General features: G+C 36.8%; 1 protein-coding gene and 1 long non-coding RNA gene across 10 annotated transcripts; one reads left to right on the top strand and one right to left on the bottom strand.

The window, feature by feature from the left end:
• Positions 1-75: 75 nt before the first annotated feature.
• On the bottom strand, positions 76-10,575 carry Fwd (phosphatidylinositol 4-kinase beta fwd). Of its 3 annotated transcripts, none has more exons than XM_076762890.1 (12): positions 10,002-10,573; positions 7,487-7,730; positions 4,609-5,528; positions 4,156-4,273; positions 3,941-4,075; positions 3,684-3,850; positions 3,445-3,575; positions 3,116-3,346; positions 2,711-3,025; positions 2,256-2,632; positions 1,703-2,175; positions 76-1,625 (listed from the first exon to the last, which is right to left on the bottom strand). In XM_076762890.1, the coding sequence occupies exons 2-12, from the start codon at positions 7,666-7,668 to the stop codon at positions 1,438-1,440; spliced, it is 3,237 nt and encodes a 1,078-aa protein (XP_076619005.1). In that variant the 5' UTR covers positions 7,669-7,730; positions 10,002-10,573; the 3' UTR covers positions 76-1,437. The 3 variants fall into 3 exon arrangements, with proteins under 3 accessions (XP_076619005.1, XP_076619006.1, XP_076619007.1); XM_076762891.1 differs by lacking the exon at positions 10,002-10,573 and adding an exon at positions 9,092-9,940; XM_076762892.1 differs by lacking the exon at positions 7,487-7,730 and having other exon boundaries at positions 10,002-10,575.
• LOC143340672 (uncharacterized) lies at positions 4,446-22,896 on the top strand. Of its 7 annotated transcripts, XR_013079476.1 has the most exons (6): positions 4,446-4,612; positions 5,702-5,783; positions 5,881-5,962; positions 6,088-6,259; positions 7,189-7,226; positions 17,629-22,896. It is a non-coding gene; the product is annotated as an uncharacterized LOC143340672 (long non-coding RNA). The 7 variants fall into 7 exon arrangements; XR_013079482.1 differs by lacking the exons at positions 4,446-4,612; positions 5,702-5,783; positions 5,881-5,962; positions 6,088-6,259; positions 7,189-7,226 and adding exons at positions 10,694-11,128; positions 11,294-11,428; XR_013079480.1 differs by lacking the exons at positions 4,446-4,612; positions 5,702-5,783; positions 5,881-5,962; positions 6,088-6,259; positions 7,189-7,226 and adding exons at positions 11,447-12,020; positions 12,121-16,721.
• The last annotated feature ends 173 nt before the right edge of the window (positions 22,897-23,069 follow it).

Here is a 23,069-nt window from a genome sequence, read left to right as displayed (position 1 = left end):
GTAAATAGAAAAATTGCACTAAATAGCTGAAATAGTAGCACTAACAAAAATTAGTGCAACGATTTTACGCAAATGTACAGTATTAAAATGCAAAGTTTATTGAGCGTTATGCAATATCAATTATCCTGAATCTCTGATCCGCCTTTCTATCATGAGACGGTTATGACAGAAGAAAGAGAGTTAAGACACTTGGAAGTCAGACGGCCCAGATTTTATACATAGGCTGGCTCGCTGTGACTTTGATTTTGCTTCAACATTCATTCTCAATTAATTTTAACTGATAAGTGATAAAATTTGTCACTTTATATACAATACCTCTTTACTTTATAATTTACTTACTTAATCGAACATATGTAACGCAGAAATACTATTAAATAACTATCTTCACACAACTAAGATATTTCGCATTACAACTATTAATGTATTGTATGTAATAAGAACATGTAAAAACTTTCAAATGTGATCCTTACTATATAGTTACTTCTTAGCATATCGTTACAATTAAATGTATTTATAATAGTATTAATCTATAAAGTAGGAAATATTTTGAGTATTCGTCTTCTGCTAATATCTGAGCCTGTTTACGCGCTTCTTCCATTGAAAGATCCTATACGAATCTTAACATCGTGTAATTCCTTCATTATCATCATGGTGGGATTATTTATTGCCGAAAATTAACTACGAAAGGAATTCGACAAAAGTTCGCGCAATGTATTTATGTACAAACTATAGATTGTCCTTTTCGTAATAGATCAGTTTTTTTCTTAATAGATCAACACACATAATCACTTCACTGTGTTCAGATTTGATCATTCCGCCATTCTCTACAAATAAGGCACCTTTAACAAATTACGCTGTTATAGGCTATAACGATCTAGCAGTCCAACATTCAGTCAATGTCACATAGTCTGCACCGACGATAGTTAACTCGTAGTTGCCAATAAGGCATACATAGTCATTTTAACGTACACAACAAAACCAATTATACATATTTAATATTGCTTAACGTAACAATAAAAATTTCATAAATTATTCCCTGTTTCGTACACTATCTTTCACGGGCAATGTGAGGCATACAATTTTGTAAACGATACTTTTCACAAACCATCCTTAATTACTGACGAATGCGGTATTTATACAAGTTTTATCAAAAACGGCTGTCATATTATTTTTAAAAAACTAAGGAATAATTTAAGAGCGAGTAAAATTAATCTATTGAAATCAGCCTACCCTATTTGGAATAAATCTATTTTTTTTTTTTTTTTAATAGCATTATCAACGCGCGATCAAATAATTAAGTTCAAAGGTAATTTGTGCTTACGGAATGCTATAAAGTGTAAAAGTTTCTGGAAGAAGTACCATATTATCAAACGCAAGGTTTTCACTTTCTGATAAAAATCATTATCTTTGTCACACAGACAAAAATTATTGTTATTATTAAAGGGTGCCATTTGCGAAATATTGATACCGATCGTATAATTTAGTAGACCACGAATGTATACTGGCTTCAACTAAGTCCTCCACGTGCCGGCGTAGTTGATCCTCTGTCAATGTAAGATGGAATCTATTTTTTAATCCTTGTACAGTCGCTGCCCCGCCACTACGGAAACACGGAAGTTGCGATCCTGCAACAATCGATATTTTATTTAATTTATAAGAATTATCAATATATTCTACTAAATTTCACCTAAATAATGCTTACCTGATAACATGATCTCTACGAGATTAAGTATTTTTTCCATGTGCTTCCGCGCTGCAATTAATCCTTGGAGAATCAAGGTTTTGAATTCTTGAAATTGTTTAGATTGACTTCCGCCCATAACCTCTACAAATTCTGGTGTTAATTTAAACGGGCTAGTCTCAAAACCTAGGTTCCTCGGTGAAGTTGATAGAATAAATCCAAAATCTATATGTATCAAATGACCATCGCTATGAAGCAAAATATTTCCATTGTGACGATCTTTAACTTGAATGAGATAACAAACAAGGCAATATGCCGCACAACTTTGAATAAAATTCTTCTGCGCAATACTAAATGTTTCCGATGTAGATGGTCCGAATTCTCTTTCGAAGTATTGAACAAGCGTCAATTGACACTGTTTCTTTACTTGATGTAATGATACAGTATTCAAAATTGGTTCGATCAAACCACTATCATTAGATAAGCATAAAATTCTGTAAAATAAAATTTAATACTTAATCAATTGTTTTACAGACAAGTTGCTAAATATGTGTGGTAGTAAAGGTGTTCGTACTTGTATGGCCGCACCCAAAGAGGTACTTGTTCATCTTGCCAAATCTTTTGCAGCATTGAAAGTAATTGTGAGGCAAGTAGCTCCTGTCGAAGGTCATCGCCACATTTCACGATAACAGCAAGTAGTTTCCAAGACGCTAAATGGCCATAAGGACTGGAAGCCCTTATACGATGCTGTTTTAGTTCCCATGGTTCTTTCAAGACTGCAGCCGACGGATCTTCCGGATCATGATTAAACGTTGCACTAGGTGTAGCAGCCATCTCACTTAATCGACGCTTTATATCACCAGGTACAAATGTTGGTTCTTTACTATCTGATGATTCTTGACTTAACTGAGATATTGTATCCCTATCTTTTGGCTTACGAAGTTGTAAATACTGTAAAAACAAAATAAGCAAAATCATGTATTTAATTTTTCCTCGATCCTTAAATGTATCAACTAAACGTATAAATACCTGTTGCGTGATTTCGTCATCTTCTTGACTCCAACAATCGTTAGGATCATCATCAGGAAAGTTAAATGCGACATCTGTACTTCTCACAGAATATGGAGAAATATTTTTAACCGGAGTTTGCCTAATTGGTGGCATATTCTGTTGTGTTTCTGAAGCGGATATGTTTGATGAATCAATCACAGTAGATTGTTCGCCTCCAGTTAAATTTTCTTCAGATTTAGTGTGCCTTAATGAACACCCCACTATTTTTGTCGGTACGGGCGATGTATAAATATCTTCTACTTCTAACACTTCAACGTAAATTATGTATGGTGCCTGAATGTTATAAAGTACATTAATATTCTGTCATATAAAGAATGTCATTAACAAAGGCGGATAATAACACTATCAGTTTAGATAATTTACCTTATCTTTACTATTAAGGACAGCAGCATATTGCGGTGGCACTCGTACGATATGATGTGGTACTGAACTGTGCAAAGGAAGCCATACCCTTGCAGGGAGATTCAAATTGAGAGTATTAAGCTCTGCTATTAATTGAACAGTTTTACTTTCCTTTGTTGGAATAGTTCCAAGCAATTTACCAATTGATATTAATGCTTGTATAAATTCGAGTTCTGGAGCAAGACGTGGTGCCTAGAAATACAAATGTTATTAATTGTACAAATTTGTACATGAAAATTATTAACGATATAAAAAAGAATAATTATATTGAATAAAGATAATCAAGTTACATTACAAAAGCAGTCGGTTTTTTGTCCTCGTAAATCATTTACCACACCTTGGCAGGAATAAAAACAGGTACAACCATTGTCAAATGCTCGACCAGAGCGCAGGTCCCCAAGACTTACTTTATTTATTGTACCTTAAAATAAGTAATAGAAACATAGTGAAATTTATGTTTGTACAAGTACTATTACTATTGATACAATTTTGTAATAAGACAGTATGTGAATTTGTGCGATCTATTTACCGGAATGGCTACGACGTAATGTTTGAAATAATCCAGTGGCGTCGGACTGAGATCTTTGGTGTGTCTTTTTATTAGGAGATGTAACACTTTGCACCGCCGTTAACGATATTGGCGCGGGAGTTTGCAATCCAGTTACACGTTGCTTCTTATTCTCATTTCCCTTTGGCCTGTTTTATATAAGAAAATCGAATACAGAAAATTTATACGGTTTTATTCTGTTTACAACATATTTTTCTATTTTTTATTTGTTTTTATACCTAAGTTCATCCGAGAGAATAAGATTTTTTAGTTTGGTCCCATGAGACTTCTTTTTGGATGGCAAATGAGCATCAGAACTATATGCATCTAATAGCCAGGCACATTTTAAAGAGAAATCTGCTGACTGTCTACACCTAATACATATATTTTGGACATTACATACACTTTTATAATTAAAGACATCGATTGTCTTCGTTTGCTAATATACACATACCTATGGACAAGATATGGATAAAGGACTTCTGTAACATCGTGGAGTTGTATGTACATTACAACCAGTTGTGGTAAATAGAAGTCTACCTCGTTATCTGGGAAACTAAACATCTTGTTCCCTAAAAAATACCATTCTTTATATTTTGTTTGCTATGAGATAGATATTTCGTATTACCGATTTACAAAAATTACAGATTACATAATCTCTTTACATTAATAACAAAACAAATTAGATAACAACAATACTCCAAATCTATTAAATTATACAAAGTATTATCTCTATCAGTTTAATATATAATTAATATATTATAATCGTGTTTTCTTTATTAATATTTCTAATTTTTTCTTTTTCTTATGTCCTAGCAAGAGGTACCCCAATGAAGAGCATCGTTTGCTATCGCACGAAGCCGGCTCTGTTTGAAGCTACCGACTATGGATCGCTGCAAATGCTCACCAAGGTAACTCTGGACGCCAGGCTCCTTAGAATTGAACAGATAAGAGATCGCCATCGACATATCGAAGATCTGGCTCTCGAATAATCTGAGCAAACATCCCTCGGACGGTTTCGGTTGAACCGTTTCTTGCCTCCGACAAACGATACCAGTCTGTTTTTTTACAGCCGTCTCGCTGGCTTCGGATTGCACGGCGGTCCCGCAACACAAAGTCATAGCCGCGCCTGCCAACTCGCTCTGTTTATCGTTCACCGGCAGGACCGCCATCGAATTTTGAAAATCTCGCGCGTCGTCGACCGTTACGCCCATTTCGGTGCGCAGTTCACCGCCGCGCGTGTACTCGTGCTGCGCCTCGAGCTCTTTGATCGCGTTGCCGGACCGCAGTTCATGCTGTTCACTCGAATCACTGATCGTGTACTCGCGTTTACCCGGCTCGTTGCAATCACCATTTTCACCCTTACTCGACGGAGGTTCACTTAAATGCACCAGTTCCACGGGCGACACTGGCACCGATACCGAGACGCGTGCACTGTTTTCCTCGCCGTCCACCGCGTCCACGCCATCCATATCACCCGGCTGCGACAACGACGAATCGAGGCTTTCGCGGCTGTGGAGGTGGTCCACGCTCGACTCTCTAGTCGCTGCGTTCGTAGCGTCGCTGGAACCGCTATCGGAACCGCAAAGTATACCCGAGTCATCGGATCCCAGACTGGCGAGATCCTCGCGTTCCCGGCTGCGCACCTTGCACGCCGGTACTACGGCCTTAGCCACCGGGGCTGGTGTCGTCTCGCATTCCGGGCTCGGCGTCACGTCCACCTCCGGGATTCGTTGTAGCGCGGAATCGAGACTTCGATTTCTGTGATGGTGCGTCAGCGTCGTCGCGCCCGCCTGTGGAACCGGCGGCAATAGAATACCCATTGACCTGCAAACAATCAATGCCGTTGGACAAATATCAAGCGATCGTTCGGTTAAATAAAACCACGAGGTACTGTAGCAGTTTTACTGCGAAATCTAACAAGGAAAGAACTGAATCTGTCCTCCAAAAAAATGGAGTTAAATGAGATTTACTATAATATTAATATCTGATTTTTCTAGGTACACCATGGTAGACTCTTCATAAACATGCTAGGTATTGCTGCTGTAAATGCATACATAACAGATCAAGATTGGAACCACAGTAAGTGCAAAATCTAACAAGGAAAGAACTGAATCTGTCCTCCAGAAAAATGGAGTAGAATGAGATTTACTATAAAATTAAAATCTGATCTTTGTAGGTACACCATGGTAGACTCCTCATAAACATGCTAGGTATTGCTGCAATAAACTCATACATAACAGATCAAGATTGGAACAACAGTAAGTGCAATGGAAGATACCAATTTTTGTTAAGGCTAAATAAAAAATACTTGTAAGACACAACAAATAAACATCTTTTGCAGTTAAAAGTCACGATTTCTGATAATATCTTTGTCACGTTTAAGGGTTAAAACACACCAAATGAGATCCGACTTCAATTAATGGGACAACGACAGGAGGTTGTGTTGTATCTTGTTTGAAAGCTTATGTTTCAAGAATCACAATGGTGGTCCGGATTGCCGGATACTTCCCGTTCATGAGATATGAGGGGAGGCGGTGCAAGAAGGGCGTATCTGGGTAGGATTTCCATTTAATGTATACCCTTTTATAAACCAGTTTACACATGTTATTGAAATCATAGTATTCATATTATTAAATGTATTTAAGCCTAAATTGAGATGCTATAAATTTGGTGATCTCATCAAATCTTTTGCTCAACTTCTTTAAGCCAGAGATATTTACACATACCCAATTAATTTCTACTTCTAATATATCCGGATCGAAGCTCGGAGTTTGTTTATGTTTGTTGCCAAACGTATGAAAGCATAGCAAGTAAAAGGCAGAGAGAAATGTTTTTATTATTAAATGTTTACCGTTTAAATTCACCAGCAATGATAGTTGCTATAAAAGCTGAAACGTGAACAAATGATTCCTCCTGGCGGGAGGGGGAGGGGCAGTGTTTTCTTTAAAAAAATCTAGCCTAACTCACTCTGATCCGTTTAATTTATAAATCTTTGAAGCCAGACTAGTAACTGGAACGGGCTATAACTCTATTTCAAGTGGAGTTAGAACAAAATTATAAAAGAAATTTGTCGTTATTTAATACGCTCTATCATACTGTACAATATTTTTTTTACAGATGAACCAGCGTTTTTTAAAAAATAAAATGTGCTACGATTTTTAAATAATTCAAAATTACGGTGTTTTCTTCAAATCATTTACCTTTTAAACTTTCTTTTATTCGTCGCTGTATGTATAATGTATAAGTATTTAGTATCACGTACATCGTTAATGCAATGTAAATGAAAGCAATTAAAACAAAAATATTCGGTGAACGGTACACAAACCCACGTTCTTCGGACGCATAAACTCCCTGTTTATACCATTTGCGTCACGAATACTTTGATGACAATAATTAATGTTCAAAGTCTATATAATAAGGTACATTATTTCAATTACTTATATCTCTAAAAATAATATCTAATATTTAAACTAATATTTTACAGATAATAACGAGGACTTGTGATAAACACATTGTGCAGAGGTAGGTTAAAATCAAAGGACAGGTCGAGTCCTTCTCCAGAAAAAAAAGACGAAGGATTGCAAAAAGAATTACAGAGTGATCTGATCCCTTAATGTTAACTCAGAGAATGACCACACTTTGTCCCGGTTCATAGAATCACCTTGTATAGATAGTACCGCGAACTATAGAGCAGATAACAGACACGAAAAATTACCAGCTATCTGCATCTATAAATGTCCTCCGGAAGCGATTCAACGCGACCACGACTATTCGTTACATACCTAAAATCCAAACTATGATTTCGTTGATGGGTGGTCAGCCTGTTACGGTTGTTGATCGGCGAATTCGTTCGTCCGTGCACGAGAGGAACATTACAGTTGGCTAATTTATGTCGTTTAATGTGTACCACGCTTTCCTGGCTTGTCGATCCACCACTAGGTGTAACAGCTACTAATTCGCTCATATTAAAGTCGAGCGAGCATTGGCTCGGCTAACAGTCATCTGCTGTTCATGTTGATCGTTCACCTGCCAACACCAACGTGTAATCGAAACGTTGAAGCAATCGTAATTTAATGGGAAAAGAAACATACGCGTAAGGTGCAACGTTATAGAAAAAACAATAGCTGGAAAAGCAATAAACGATTATAACGATTGTAATAATATTTGACGTAAAATACGAGTTTGCAGAAACATTTCCCGTGCATGTATCGATAATGAATCAGATTAATCGCGCATACTTGCGGTATTGTTCACAATAACTCGAACGATAGCGTACTTTGACTTTTACAACAGTTGTGTTATTATTTCTCAGATTAGTAACTTAAAAGGTGAAAATGTCTTTTTAGTATTCCCGGGGGATAAAAATATATAATAAAGCAAAAAATTTTCATTAGAAAATTAACTTTATCAATTGTACAAATCTAAAATAAATATGATAAAGAAACAATGACAATGATAAAGAAACATAATTTGTCAGTGAATGTTATCGATGTAAATGAAAAATGAAACGAGAGTATTTACAAGTAAAAGAAAACATATAATATATTAATTTATGTGTATAACTGAATGTTTAACAAAGAACTGCTTATTATGTGAACAAATATGTACGGATTAACATTTAAAGCTTGTGTATCCTTAATCGCTTTAATGCTAAAATTTTCCCTTGAACGCTTAAAATAGAAATATTAATTATAAATTTGTTTCAATCGTGGTAAATTCGAAATGGGAAAATCGAATTTTCATAGCTGATACGGTGGTTATAAATATTAAAATTAAACTTCTTCAGAGTCGCATTGTTTTAATGTTTCTTTATAAACATAGAAGTAATATCTTTTTTTGTATTTCCTGTATCTCTTCTTTCGTGTTTCGTTTAAATATATGATGATAAAATTAGAACAATTGTGAACAGTACTGTATGTCCAACAGAAGTAGGTAAAATTTTTACTAACGAACAAAACACAACACAATGTTATCCCTTATTATTTATTAGAAGCAATTAACTTTTATTCCGATATAAAACTATTATTTACTGACGAATAAAATGTTATCCATCATTCGTTACTTGAATAAAATTCTGCCAAACGACAATGTTCAGTTTATAACGATAGATTCGACGCGAAATGTTTTTGGATGTTATCGATAGCATTCGAAACTGATAAAGAAATTCGTATCTTATGCACGTTCATAAATTATTAAATAAGATCGTAATAAATCAAACGTACCACTTTGTAAACGTGTTACGCTTGGATTTTACTTACGACACACATGTCTCTATAGAAACTTTCTTTTCTATTAACGCTTATTAAGATTCACGGTAAAATAGCCGATCGAACATGCTCGAGATTTAAAATCACACGAGAATACAATCGCAGGTATCAGGCACATACTTTGATAACTGAAATTCCGTAACTTATTATCTCAGCTATACGCAGTAAACAGCGTTGCGTCGGAATTGCCGAGTTGATAATCCCATCCATAAATTATAATCAGTGTCGAGACGATAACGATCTTACATTAAAGCGAAATTCAAAGAACGACCGTATGTTCGTTGCATTTGCATTCTACAAAAAAAAAGATCATCTTATATGTACGTACAAATGCGGAACGATGACCAACCACGCAAGGCGGCACCATGACAGGAGCGTGAAACTCGTGCTAGGTACGAGAAAGTCGAATGCCAGTCGGAACAAAGCGTAGTACGTCAGAATTTTGCTCTCTACTCCGTGACTGCACGGTTGTACAATTTCTTACGATTTTTTCCTCGATCTCTTTTTTGTCTTGTTTCGAGGAAAATGAAAGTCGCCGCCCCCTTATCCCTTCCGAAAAATGACGCGTTTTAAAGATGATCACTTTCTAGACGGAATTGTTTCGCGTTATCGTAACCGAAATCACACGGAACGTGCTTCCTTTCCCGCGAGATTAATCGTCGGGGCGACCGGTCGAGTGAAATCCCCGGGAGAGGAATAATTCAATAAGGAGGAAAATGGAGCGAAGTCTAAGTCTGTGGTATGCCGGCTTTTACTCTCCCTCTTTTACTCAAGAGAGAGACTCGTCCTTCCGCTTGGTTCGTACTCACACGCTGACCAGCGGTCGCCCAGTAATGGGTGTGCCAAAAGCACAGAAACCAAGCACCGACTGTATGCCGACAGCCAATGGAATCCACACCCCCATAGATATTATGCCTCTCCCTTATTCATATACTTCTGTTCGATAAAATCAATCGGACGCGGAAAATCCGTTTTCTACTAAACGCTACCGTACAGTTAGGTAAAACGAAACGGAATGTCAATAACTTACCTCGTACTTGAATTCGGAACTTTGTTGCGATTGCGACTGCACCATGCGTGAACGTTCTTCGGGTTTTGCCTGTACAGCGCGTACAAAGTAGTACGGATGGATAGTATTACGGAATGAAAAGTTGGAAAGAGAGGTAGGGAGAAAGAGAGAGCGCGAGAAAGGATAATGATGATGATGCAGCGAACTCCCAAGTATGCAAAGTGCCACTGGTGCGAAAAAGACAACAAGATATCCTTTCCAATGGCAGACTCGGACTGTCACGCACCGCCTAGTCGTCGCTCGTTTTCAGACGATTTTGCACAACGCCTGGCTACGCCCTGCACGTTCGCGCACAGAGTCACACTTCATCACTTTCGTTTGATCGCACTAAAGTGTAATAGACACGAGGATGATGATGTACAGAGTTTTTTCAGTCTGAAAACGTAACTAAAAACACGCACGAACGAATTTCCGTGCCAACGCAAAAGGCGACCTCGCCAAGCTCGACTGCTTTTCGCACGACGCACTGAATACTACTCTCCGCACTGCTGCCAACGAAAAAGATGCAAAGTCCAGGCAGCCATTAGACAGTAACGTACTAAGGCATTTAAGAGCCCCTGCACTTAATAATAATCATAATAAATCTTCACTTTTACTTTCGAAAATCTAACACGATCTTCTTACATTTAGTAATTTTACTACCAACGAATCAAATAAACATAGTGTTTTAAAAATATTCCCATAATAAATGTGAATATTTTTCAATATTGTAAAAAAGTTCAACGTTTGGCTATAATCTATGGAACAATATTTTAATTTCAACAGACTAATAATGATAGAGATCACTCTAATGAACGGGTAAAAATAAGAAAGACGATATAATTTATATATTTAATATTAATTTACAAGTTAATATAAACAGAAGAAATTCTTTAAATATTTTTAAAGTGTCGTCACTGAACGTGCATATACTGTATGTGAATGTGTGTATGCGAAGTTTGATACTATGGACTGACTGACAGTAGCTGTGTGTCTCTATTTACATACATCACACACTCGTGCTTACGATAATAATGTTGGAACGAACTGTCAGTATCAGGAAAACCAAGCCGAGATAATGATGGAATGCAAATCAGCACGACCGCCAGGCATGTACAGTTCATTTTACTTTAATCTCTGTCGTAGAACAACACGTACGTACACATTATTGCGATGACACGATAAAAAAAACGTGGTTCATATGTAGATGGTACGTGATCAGCGACACTGTTCATTTATTTTTCACATGGGGTTTAGTGAACGACTAATTTTAGGTTGGTAGTAGCCGTTCGAGTGCTCGAATGGGAAAGGTCGTACAACTGTAAGTGCAGCTGTACTCGACGTACCAAACTGCAGACCGGTGTTAGAACCATTAAGAATTTGCGCCCCAGATGTATCTGCATACCATCGTATGTAAACAAGCATCATATATATTTTTATTTAAAAGTATTTTACGGGAAGTAGGATCTCGTTCTAATTTCGCACATGTAACAGTACAGGTGAAGGGTAGCATATCATACTCTGTACTAAGATTATTAATAACATAACATTATTAAGTATCGTTAATTTTTGAAGTTTATAGTGCAAACGAACAACCATTTCTTATCTTTAATGCGTGTACAATCAAAGAAATATGACGTCTGGCAAACGTCATAAATATACTATAATGTTAAATATTTGTATCTTCGAATACGATAATTACACGTTTATAATGGATGAATACGTTATACAGACTTTGAACGTATAATATTACAGAATTTATTCATACAATTCTAAACGTTATATATTCATTGATTTTTCGTTATGGACATTATATGTATTTATACATACATAATTATTTTTTGCAAGAGACCGAATGCCCGTGAATCTTGGGGTAAAAGCGAACGGTCGATGCTTCCTGTAATTTTATACGCTTTCTAACCGTACTTAAAAGCGAAGAGTAAATGCAGGTATAATTGTCATCGACTATTTGGCAATCATCTACTATACTATCCCGTGAACGTAAGATGATTTCACTTTTTACCAAGTATCGCTCAGCTAGTTCCCACCATATATCATTGCAGTTTGCGGTTAGGGAGTAAGAGGTGCTCATTTTCGATAGATAACATGAGACGCCCGACATAGTGATGCCAAGTCGATGAATCGTAGGAAATACCGGCTACATACATATATGTTTCTAACGATCGAAGAAATGATACATTTGTTACGTCTCACATACTAAGTATATAATATCTGAAACGCTTTAAACGTAAGTAAAACATTACTCAATTACGAACCAAAACATATGGAACTATTTATGGATTTCGTAACCTTCTTATAAAATAGTTCCCCAAATATTTTAAAACAAATGAAATTCCATATAACTTCTGTATTTCGATACTTTGTTTATTTTATAATCAACGTCAGTCTTCCTGTTCCAACTTGTTTGTATATACTAAAAATTCTATCTATTAATAGCGATAATAATAAATAGAACGTGGGATGCATTTATTTCTAAAGAAAATGAAAACCGCTAATTTATTGTTAGCACTGGCAGCAACTCTATACAAGATTTTGGCGCAGAGCCCGCAAACGCTACTCAGGAATTCCAAGCTTTATCACACGTTTGATAACTGCAATTACAGGTGTCCGTTTGATTTCGTTGCGCAACTAATCGCTTGCCGCAATTTGAATTCTAATCTCTATGCGCAAACGCGCGGGATCCAAGAGACTCCGCAGTTAAGAATCACAGAACGATCACTCGAGCAAACAGGAACATATCGAGGCGCGTCGTCGAAGCTCCATTCGTCCGCATCTGCGGGTCTTCCCTGAAGAATTAGTCACTGGAAGCGTACTGCTAATCGTTAAGTAGCACGAAAGGACGCATCGTGCGATTTGCTAATGTAAACACTGCCACCTCGTCGACCATGCTGCGTTTTGCATCCCGCCGCTGCTTTTGGAATTCGCATGTCAATAATCCTTGACCTATTAGACGTATCAACGAACGGGAATGGAGAAACGTGCAATCACTAAACGCTGAGAAACCTTTGCCCTTGCCATTACGATTTAATGCGTTCGTCTATAACTGTTATGGTTTCCGTCTAATTTCGATCGTGACGAATAAGGTATAGTCAAGCACCACTGGATGCATACTGGAAACTGTTGGAAACGGGATATTCAAACGGCGACTCCGATGCCCTGCGCTGAAGGGCAGGGACCAACATTGACTTTCCTTACCCCTCTTCTAGCATCTTCCGATGTCGTACGGCACGCATCGTGCAGCGTGTAGCGCATAGTGACCATACGGCACATAGTATATACCCACACCCAATGATGATACGCAGTCACCTTAGCAGCGGTGCTCATAACGATCGGTTCGCGTGCTATCGTTGCATTTATCGATACCACACAATGCTGCAGAGTCTTTTTTTAAACGTGAAAGAGTTTGCAGTCGCGTTGCTCGAAAACCGAGTAAATTTATGGGCTATTAAGAAACGTAGTTCTTTCTGCATTACTCGTAACAGCGACTGCTCTACAGCCTTGTTAATAAGGTGACCAGTAAAAACTTCGTAATATTAATACACGGTGTGTTTTTCATACTCGATATTTAACCCTTAAATACTTAAGTTTCAGAAGTATCGCATAATTATTGTCGTTGGTGGAACGTGTATATAGTCGGACAAAAATGTTCGTTCCGTTTCGACTTTATTCGTTAGAATGACGAAGCTTTGAATTCGAGACATCAATGCCACAGATAATTGACCTCCAGCGAGGAGACCGAAGCGTGTAAAATAAAATGATAGGCCCCCATGATGATGCTCAAATTACCATTTCCGGGCTGTACGGTTGTGTTTCACAAACAATCTGTTATCTAGAGAAGTCGGATTTCAATCGCGACGCAAGAGCTGGTGAGACAAGCGTCGGCGACAGCTCGCTGAACCTTGCGTGTCGTGTTGTCTCGCTGTAGCCTTGACCTTCTGTCATATACCAATTAGATTCGCGAGCTTTCTTATTCCAGACAATTGTTTCGAACTGGTCGAATCCAACATTAAAAGGAATCGCTCACGTACATACGTCGGGGAGTTGATACACATCTACCTTTCGAATTCCAGATACGCATGTGCGATATTCGCGTTCACGATATTGCATAACGAAAACGCTTTGCAAATTAGACATAGATATTGTTTTGTTCCGTAACCTGTAAACAACGTAGTTTCAAAAAACTCAATATTAATCTCCTTACAATTCTGTTTTCGCGTAATTCTTAGTTATTGACGATCCACCGTCCCCCTAATCACGAGTACCTATATTAGCGCCTATTACGAGTCGATTCGAGCGCCTATTACGATTCTACTAGTGTTATTTGAACGTATACAATCCTTGACAGACTTTTTTTTTCTCCGTCTCTTATCGTAGACATTCTTCCTCACGGTTAACCTTATTGATAAAGTCTTCTAGTAATTGACTGGCAGATGCCTTTCTGCTTAGCTTTCCTGCAAGAGCGACGTACATACATATGTGTATTGACAGGTTTTCGTTAGGGGCATTCTGCGACTGATTAGATATAAATAAATCCATGAGGGTGGGTATTTTTGTAACTTCCTTTTTCCACCGAATTTTCGATATTTCTATATTTGCGTCCATGTGTCTACCTGTATATTTAATTGTTTGTTACAGCGTAAGAATGCTTTCAACTTAGAAAATAGATTGCTTTATAAAAGGCTTTTGAATACTTTTGAAAACAAAATGTAATGGATTCTTTAAAATCCGACAAACACGCGAGCGAAGCCGCGAGAAGAAGTTAGTAAATAATAAATTAACAGGTATATTCGTTTTATTGAACATCTATGGGCTGATAAAGGCTAATTTCTGAACAAATGCTGACGCATCACGCGTACGTCGCAACTAAATTCGCGCGTACAACACAGCTTGTCCCAAAAGTTTCCTCGACGCTGGCAAGCGACACGCTCGATCCCATATTTTGCTAAGATTTCTCCTCCTCGTTCTACTTTCAGTGCAGATGCTCCATCATAATAGTTTCTATTTTCGGTCGGAGGGTTGGCTACACGTTGTAGGTGCAGATGTTCACCGCCCGGCTAAAAGCGTTTGGGGGAGAAGGTCGAGCTTGGCGCTACGTATTTTCACGGGACTAATAGACAAATAGACTAGACGAACAACTGCGGAGTAACGTCTGCGAGACTAGCAAACGGATATCGGTCGTTTTCAGACAAAACGAAGCATAAAGGATGCTTCCAGTCACATTTACGAAAATGAAAGAACTCGCAATTAAAAATAGAAAGGATACAAGCTTCCTCTGCGCCGATCGTGAGATTGAATTTTACTCCGGAATAATACAAGTACCGCAAACCCTGCATGCTACCAGCATTGTAGCCTGGGGGACACAATCGAGGACGTGATGAAAATACAAAGACACGCCGGGGACATTATAGGGAAACACTAAGGGAGTAAACGAAAGCTTAGAAAAAGAAAAGAATGAATGAAACATGCCGGCGTCTGTTATAACCGTCGTCTTCAAGCACACTCGAGCTATCTGTTTGATAACGCGAGCCAAAGATATAACCATGAGACACATACACGATAAGATTAAAGAATATTATAATATTTCGTATAATGAAATAACGTTGGCTTTTATTACGACTTAAGTCCTTTTTAGCCGTGTTTGTTTATCGAACATTTCTATAAAACAAAAAAATTCCAAAGCAACATGATTGTAAACATAAATAAGTATAAGCAAGATATCACACACTTTATATTTGGTGTCCCAATATATGTATTTGATATTATAATAGAGCTGATCTCTTCTAGGTATACACGTCATTAATTCTTTGAAATGTTGATTTAACGATTTGAAACGCACGAAAATATGAGTGGTGCTATAATTATACAACGCATCGTACATACGCGCTGTTGATAAAATGACTTGGTATAATTTTTAATAAGCTTTATCTCAAAGATACAGAAGTATGTCAAAAGCGTACCACTAAAGAAACAAGAAGCATTCGAAAAAAATTGAGAATAAAATTGCAGCTAGTTAATAACGAGCTTAGCAAACGGAAAGCGTCCTAGAAAAGGCTATATCGTTTAGCTTCAAGTTGCGCGAATTCCAGGTCGTTGGTGCTCTCGAGTAATCGTGCTAACTTGTAAGAACGCGAGAATCAAGAGGCATCAGACTTGGCTTCTATTCAATTAATTGTCTAGTCCATATGTCGTCTCGTGGCGTTTGTACTGCTGACAACTGGGAGAATGTCTCTGGAATGCGGGCATTATACGTCACAATTTTCATACATGCAAGTATCTGCCATTGCAAATACACCTGCCAACTTTTTTATCATCGATGAACAACAATATCGTTGCAAAAATACACTCCATAAATGAACCTGCGGACTATTTGCTTCATAGAACTTTTCTAGTAAAATATATATGTCATTAATTGTGTATATATTTACAGCATTTATGTACCTTGAGCTGTGCACGTACATAAGTACCTACTTACATACATTTTGTGACACAAACAGATCAACCAGCATAAAGTTACGACACCATATATGTATCACAGATATCAGATTTCTAGTACGTTCCCACAGATTGCGTTTCATATGGAATTTGGTGTCGAGCTTACGTTTTAAAGCGTTTAAAGTGTTACTAGCTAATTGGGAAATAAATATTATCCGAAATCGAAGGAAAATTGTATCTGTTCTCACGGTATTTTATTTTAATATTTTATTGCGCCATTATATGTCCGCGGCTTACAATCAGAACGTCCCCTCTCGTAGATATTATTGTACGACTACATAACTTTTCACACGTATAATCCGACACTGTCTATTTGAAAATAGCTGGAATTACCTATCAGCACAATACGCCTTTAGAAACGCGAACGTTCAATTCTTCGCTGCGTGTTCATTCATTTGGCATTTTCTTTTATGGCAGTTTGATGATTGTCAATGATGTGGTCGCTCAAGGCTATTCATATAATAGACTAAGAAATTGCTTTATGATTTCTAAGTATCCATACGTAAAATATAGATATCGTAGCATTACGCGAGATCTCCATTTTGCTCTTTTATAAACAAAATTACAGAAAACTGTAAGCAATCTGAAAGCGTATACATGTAATATATAGTATGTTTCATAATACGTCGTATCTACATATAATTCGTACAAACATATGCCCTGTTTGTCCTTGCTCTCAAATTATTGCTATTTTGCTATTTTTAATGCAACTGATTCTACCAAACTGTTTATATAAAACGCTCGATAATTCCTTGTTATCTCTTGGCCTTGTTGGCTATTCTGTTCTACGACTCAGTCTAGTTCAGAGATAGGAAACGTACGAACTTTTGAGTTGAATTCTCAATAAAATTAAAAGCAATGCAAAACGATTCCATGTTCAATCATTGAACATGCATACGTATACCACATATTATGAAATAGCTTGTAGTTGGACTTATACGCCCAACCGATTGCCGGTGGTGTATTTTCCAGTTCTCCACTTCCTGCTTTCGTCTCTTTCTTCCTTTCGCCGTCTCCTTTTGGTGTTTTACGTACGTGCCTCGGCCAATAATACGATGCACGTGCGTTCATTCATAGAACGCTAACGTGGTTTCAGAGTGCCGTGTACGGTTCAGTCGTAATCAAGTAAGATGCGGACACCATGAGTGGCAGCCTTGCAGTCGAGATGACACGTATGCATAGTCGGATGTGCATTGCATACAGCTGCATCGCCAACCGAGCGACATCTCATTCGTTCTTGCGTGAAATGTAAGCGTCTGATAGCTGTGAAGCGATCGACATTGGTCATTGTTAATGTTTCGCCAATAGTAGCCCAGACTTCTAGCCCTTCAAAAATTTCTATCGACGAATAGAGATATAAACAATGGAGAGACCACGCTATTTCGACTAGGAAAAACCACAGTTTGGAAAAACTTTAGATAATTAGTACCGTTATTCTTCAAGTATAGACAATTGCGTTTAGTTTATAGTACGTTGCGTACGGTCGTCAATATGGATGATTTGTTATAGAAATGAGCATTGAAAGAAGAGCGAGTTGTCATGAAGTTCTTGAGTACGGAGGACGTAGATATTCACAGAGGAATTATTATTTAATATTGGATGAACTACTAGATAATTTGTCAGATGTTCAACGCCTAGAATCATCAATTCAATTCTGACTTCATCAGCAACTGAAGAGGCGCTTTTGTTCTTTCGACCGTAATACGATTACGATTCTCCAAGATCACAAATATTTAAAGAAACGAGCGTTTAATTTATTTTAAATGTCTGTTGAACTCGTCAGGGCTTACACTTTGAACTATGGCTCATAAAAACATAAATATTTCTCAAATTAGTCATACTAATTGCGTGTTTCCATTTTTAGTAGCCCCTTGCTTAGTTTAAGTCTTTTTACTCATTGTGTGACATTGTTTTGGTATCATTAAAAGATAAAATATTTGATAGATAGCCTCGAAATGCTTACACATGCTGATAAAGCTGTTAATTACCTAGAGATTAACATGTATTTTTTCGTCAATACAGGAAAAATTTGAGGAACTACTTTATCCGATTAAAAAGCTACGAACAACGCTTTTTTAGCGCCCGTAATATTCAGAACGATTCTGTTCGAATAACATTCAACGCCTCGAGAAGAACACTGAAAACTTTAATTCGTTGAAGCTCTTTTCTCCGGAAGACGAAGTGCTTTTGTTACGAACGGAGAAAAATGAACACTTTCTATATTAAAATCCGACAGTCACGAATGAAGAATAAATCGAAGTTATCCTTTAGTAGGTCCTTTAACAATGGAGTCCAATTGTCTTAATCGGTAAGCAAAGCACATCTATCTTGTAGCTTACAGTCCACAGCACATTAGTTAATGTTACACCTTTCATTATTACTTAATGTAAAAGGAAGAAAAAAATTTAAGTTCCACTTGAAAAATAAGTGCAAGTGTAAGTGTAAGTGCAAAATTCAATTTTCTGCTGTATTAATTTTGTGTATCTTCGTTTAGAAAAGAGCTTGTCCCAGTTATTCCATTTTTAGTTTCAATTCGTATTAGAAAATTAACAGATGATCCTGTGATAGTAGAAAATAAATAAATAAATAAATAATAAATAATAAAAAGTTAATAAATCAATCGATAAATCTGTTTGTACTAATGTGTACTATGATTTAACTGTACTAATACTTTCTTTACTGAAGTAATTAACATAAGACAAGAAGGGTTAACGATGACTTCCTAACGAGTGCGCGTTTCGATAACGATTCGCCGTCAATTAAGAATCTGGGTTTCAATATACTTCACAATGCGAAATATCTTAATATTGATAAGCGGTAAAAGTAGCTTGGTAATAGAAAGTGTACTCGGCGAGTAATTAATTTCATATATTCCGCGTATAGAAATGTGTGTTTCTGGTGAACAATTTGAACGATTGCGCGGTAGTGTGCAATTGTAACGGTCGGATACTAATTGCGTGTGGCTCACTTTTACGATACGATATACGCTCATTACGTAACAACTCTGGTTTCGACAGTACGAAATTTCTATGAGAGATTGTAAAAAGATATCCGCTCTCTGGGCGAACATTCGGCATGCCAATTAAGCAATCAGTCCTGAGGGCTTCCTGCGTGGACCACCCTCGTAAGTGTAATAAACATGATTCACTGTTGTTTCTCGTACGTTATAAATATATTTCAATCTACGTAATTTTAATGTTATCCACAGCGGTGAACGATCTATTAACTACGCAGTCCTCTTTTTTTCTCAGACGACATTCCGCGCATTTGAGCAATTTTCTCAAGTACTTACGGCCATGTGCACCTCTCTCCCGTGTTCCGGTTACTTTTAATACTGGAAAATTAACGCAAAATTGACCAACTATTTTTATAATGGACGGGTGAAAACAAGCTCAACGACATCGTGGAAAATTGCTAGCGTCCACGGAAAACACGAAGATTTTTCGGAGAATGAAAATTTATTCTGTAACGCGTTGAACTGTAAAAAAACAAATCGTATTCCAAGAATATTCTATGCAAAACAGGGACATGTCGGTAAAAAATTTTGATATTCTCTCTCACAATTAGTCCGTTAAATCGAGGCTTTACTGTAATTCCATCTCCGATACTTCACCTAATTACAAGGTAAAAAATGAAGTTTCTAGAGTATGGAAGATAGCGCGTCGTGGAGAGTTATCAAACAATTTCGCTGTACCAGCGACTTTATTAAACGCTTATCTTTGAAGCGTTCTCGATTAACTGCTTGTGTTTGTCATTACAATGGATTTGAAGTTTTAAATAGAAAATTTAGCCTTCGCAAAGTCTTACGGCACAGAATACATTTCTTAATCCATAAATCTTTTCTTTTTCCATATTATAGAATTGATAGACACCGAAGACAGGTCCTCTCGTCTCTGATGTTTCGCTCGCAACAATGTTTCCCAAGGTATTTTCCATTACCATTGTACGTCAGCCGAGAACCGTCACAAAATAGAGAACAGCGAATCCGTGCAGGAACAATGAATTTTCGCCACCAGTTTCTCGATCAGAGATTCGTGCCAAGGCAGCTGCAGCCGCTACTCGGTCACGATCCCAATGACACCGACCGTGGAAATAAGTCTATTCGTAACCAGACGGTCACGTCTACGATCTACCGTTCACCATCCACGCCGTTACTGACTGTCTCTCGACTACGTCATACGGTTAAAAATACGTGATACTCAACCCGGACAACCGTACGCAAAACGATGATGCCGTGGTTTTCTGTGAAAGCAGCGTCATGTCTGTTGCGTTTACTCGCATGTACCGCTACAAAACAAAAAACGATTCCGCGTGTACTTTGTATTCGTCGATGGATGACGAACACGTGCTAAGGTCTTCGTACTTACGTTGCTTACGTACGCACATGGAAACAGAGTTCAACAGTTCTTCAGAACCGACCCTTCTTAAAAATGAACGAAATATCAGAACTAAATTAACACGTTCCGTGCAGGACCGATTTTTAGTTTCCGTCCAGGTCGTGCGATTTTACTGAATCATTTTCGCTTATTCTTACATACTATTTTTTAACGATGTTAAAATTAATTGTAAATAGGACATTTTATTTAAAATATTTTTAATATTATTGATATAAAAGGAGATATAAAGATATAAAGATCGACTGAAAAATATTGATAAGCGCTAATTGGCAAATTGTATTCTACTAGTGATCGCCGATAAGTATATTTGTCATATCTTTAAAGAATAAAATGGACTACACCGCTTTCGTTAATTACCGAATTTCGAAAGTACCAATGTTCTGTTTAAGACACGGAAGCAGATACTTACGTAATTCGTTATCTAATAGGTAAGTATGTAAAAATAGTAAATAATAATTGAAATTAATAGAATGAAATTTGAAAAATGAAATAAAAAATTTCATTAACTGAATTCTAACAGTCTTATGAAGCAGATGTTCACGAGGGTGTTTAATTTTAAGAAAAGATGGAAATCGCATACTTTCAACTGGTTCTTGGTATGTGAGCTTTAGCGTTATTATTTTGTAAACAAATTTAATTATTTACCTCCAATCAGAAAGCGATGGAAAGGACTGTCAGGGATTAATTGAAGAAACTCGAAGAATCTTGCGTGACTACTTCAAGAATTCGTAAATACCGAGGTGTGGCGAATGATGATTAATATGGAACAGTGAGTTTATTTAAAATTGAATAACAAAGGGTTTTTTTTAAATTGTACAACAATATTAATTATGTAGTTGTATAATTATTTTTTTAAAATAATATATTAGATTAAGTAGATTGAATTTGTTAAACAAAAATTGCGCAGTCAAAGAAATTTACAATTTTAGAGTAGCATAGATCTTCGTAGTATACGTGCGAATTGACTGTCATGACCTTGTCCCAGAGCTTTCAACAGTTGAACCATCTGCATAATTTGCATCGATCAATATTGCAGCGAATAATTGTGAGGGAATTATTGTTATCGCGTACACGTATTTTACTATACATATGTCTACATTCCTTTAAATTATATTGATTAGCGAAAAAGTTGATGGAAAGATAGAGCCTTTAATGTACTGTGATATATCGATGAAATTAAAAAATCGCAGAACTTTTCGAGAGTGAAAATTTATTCGATCTAATATCGACAAGTTTCATGTTGAAAATGGAATAACCCAAATAGACGTTTCATTACTCGTAAGCACGTTGAAAAATGTGCCCCACCCTGACATTTCGTGAATCGTAATGATATGGGCGCGTCTATCCCTTTTTCAATTTCGTACAAACTTTGAAGCGATACAACTTGAGTCAGATATAAGATTCACGAATAACTCTACGTAAATGAATTTCGAAAGAATTGAAATCATCCATTACTAATCGACTTATAAAATTCATATCTATACCATTTGGCGATAGGTGCATATATATAAATAAACGATGATCAATATTAACGCGTGACTCATAATATTTCAGTACCAATGTTTTACATACATATTAACAAACTAACTTCAAACCAGTTGTCATTTATGACTCACGGACTAGCGTTGTTTCCTTTCTCTCCTTTTACTTCCTTTTCTAAAATCGCTCGATACAGTACGATAACAATTTTTGAAATATAAAACAAAAAAAAACAGATTTGGTTTCAATCCATGTTTGTTACATCTTGTAATATTTTTTACTAAACTTTAACTTTCCGGGACTTTCGTCATTTTGCAGAAAATCACCTACCAACTTCGTATTAAATCTCTGACGTAAATCCTGGCAATTAGGCAAGGAAATTGCAATGATGCAACGGAAATCTTTGCAAATTGTATAATACTCCATAATCACTCCGCAACGAAGGTTCGACGTGACATTATTTTTAATTTGTGGTAATTTTGTAGCATTTTTTTAAAATTATTCTGTCTAATATACACATCAGAAAACAGGTTTGGTTATTTATTGTCGGATCTCTTCTCAATAAAAGTAAGTACTTAACTATAAATAGAACATAATTGTATCTATTTATTATCGCGTTATGGAAAAACGGATACACGTTTCGCTTGTACTTGCTTTTACA

Source organism: Colletes latitarsis, chromosome 3 (assembly GCF_051014445.1).
Source record: "Colletes latitarsis isolate SP2378_abdomen chromosome 3, iyColLati1, whole genome shotgun sequence".
NCBI classification, from domain to species: domain Eukaryota; kingdom Metazoa; phylum Arthropoda; class Insecta; order Hymenoptera; family Colletidae; genus Colletes; species Colletes latitarsis.
Note: the sequence above shows the minus strand (reverse complement) of the source record. Positions and strands in the feature narration are given on the sequence as shown.

Coding starts and splice junctions, on each gene's coding strand:
- Fwd (XM_076762890.1), bottom strand. CDS start 7,668: ATGAGCGAATTAGTAGCTGTTACACCTAGTGGTGGATCGACAAGCCAG. Junction 5,529..7,486: donor AATCATAGTTTGGATTTTAG/GTATGTAACGAA, acceptor GATTGTTTGCAG/GTCAATGGGTATTCTATTGC. Junction 2,176..2,255: donor CTTTGGGTGCGGCCATACAA/GTACGAACACCT, acceptor TTTATTTTACAG/AATTTTATGCTTATCTAATG.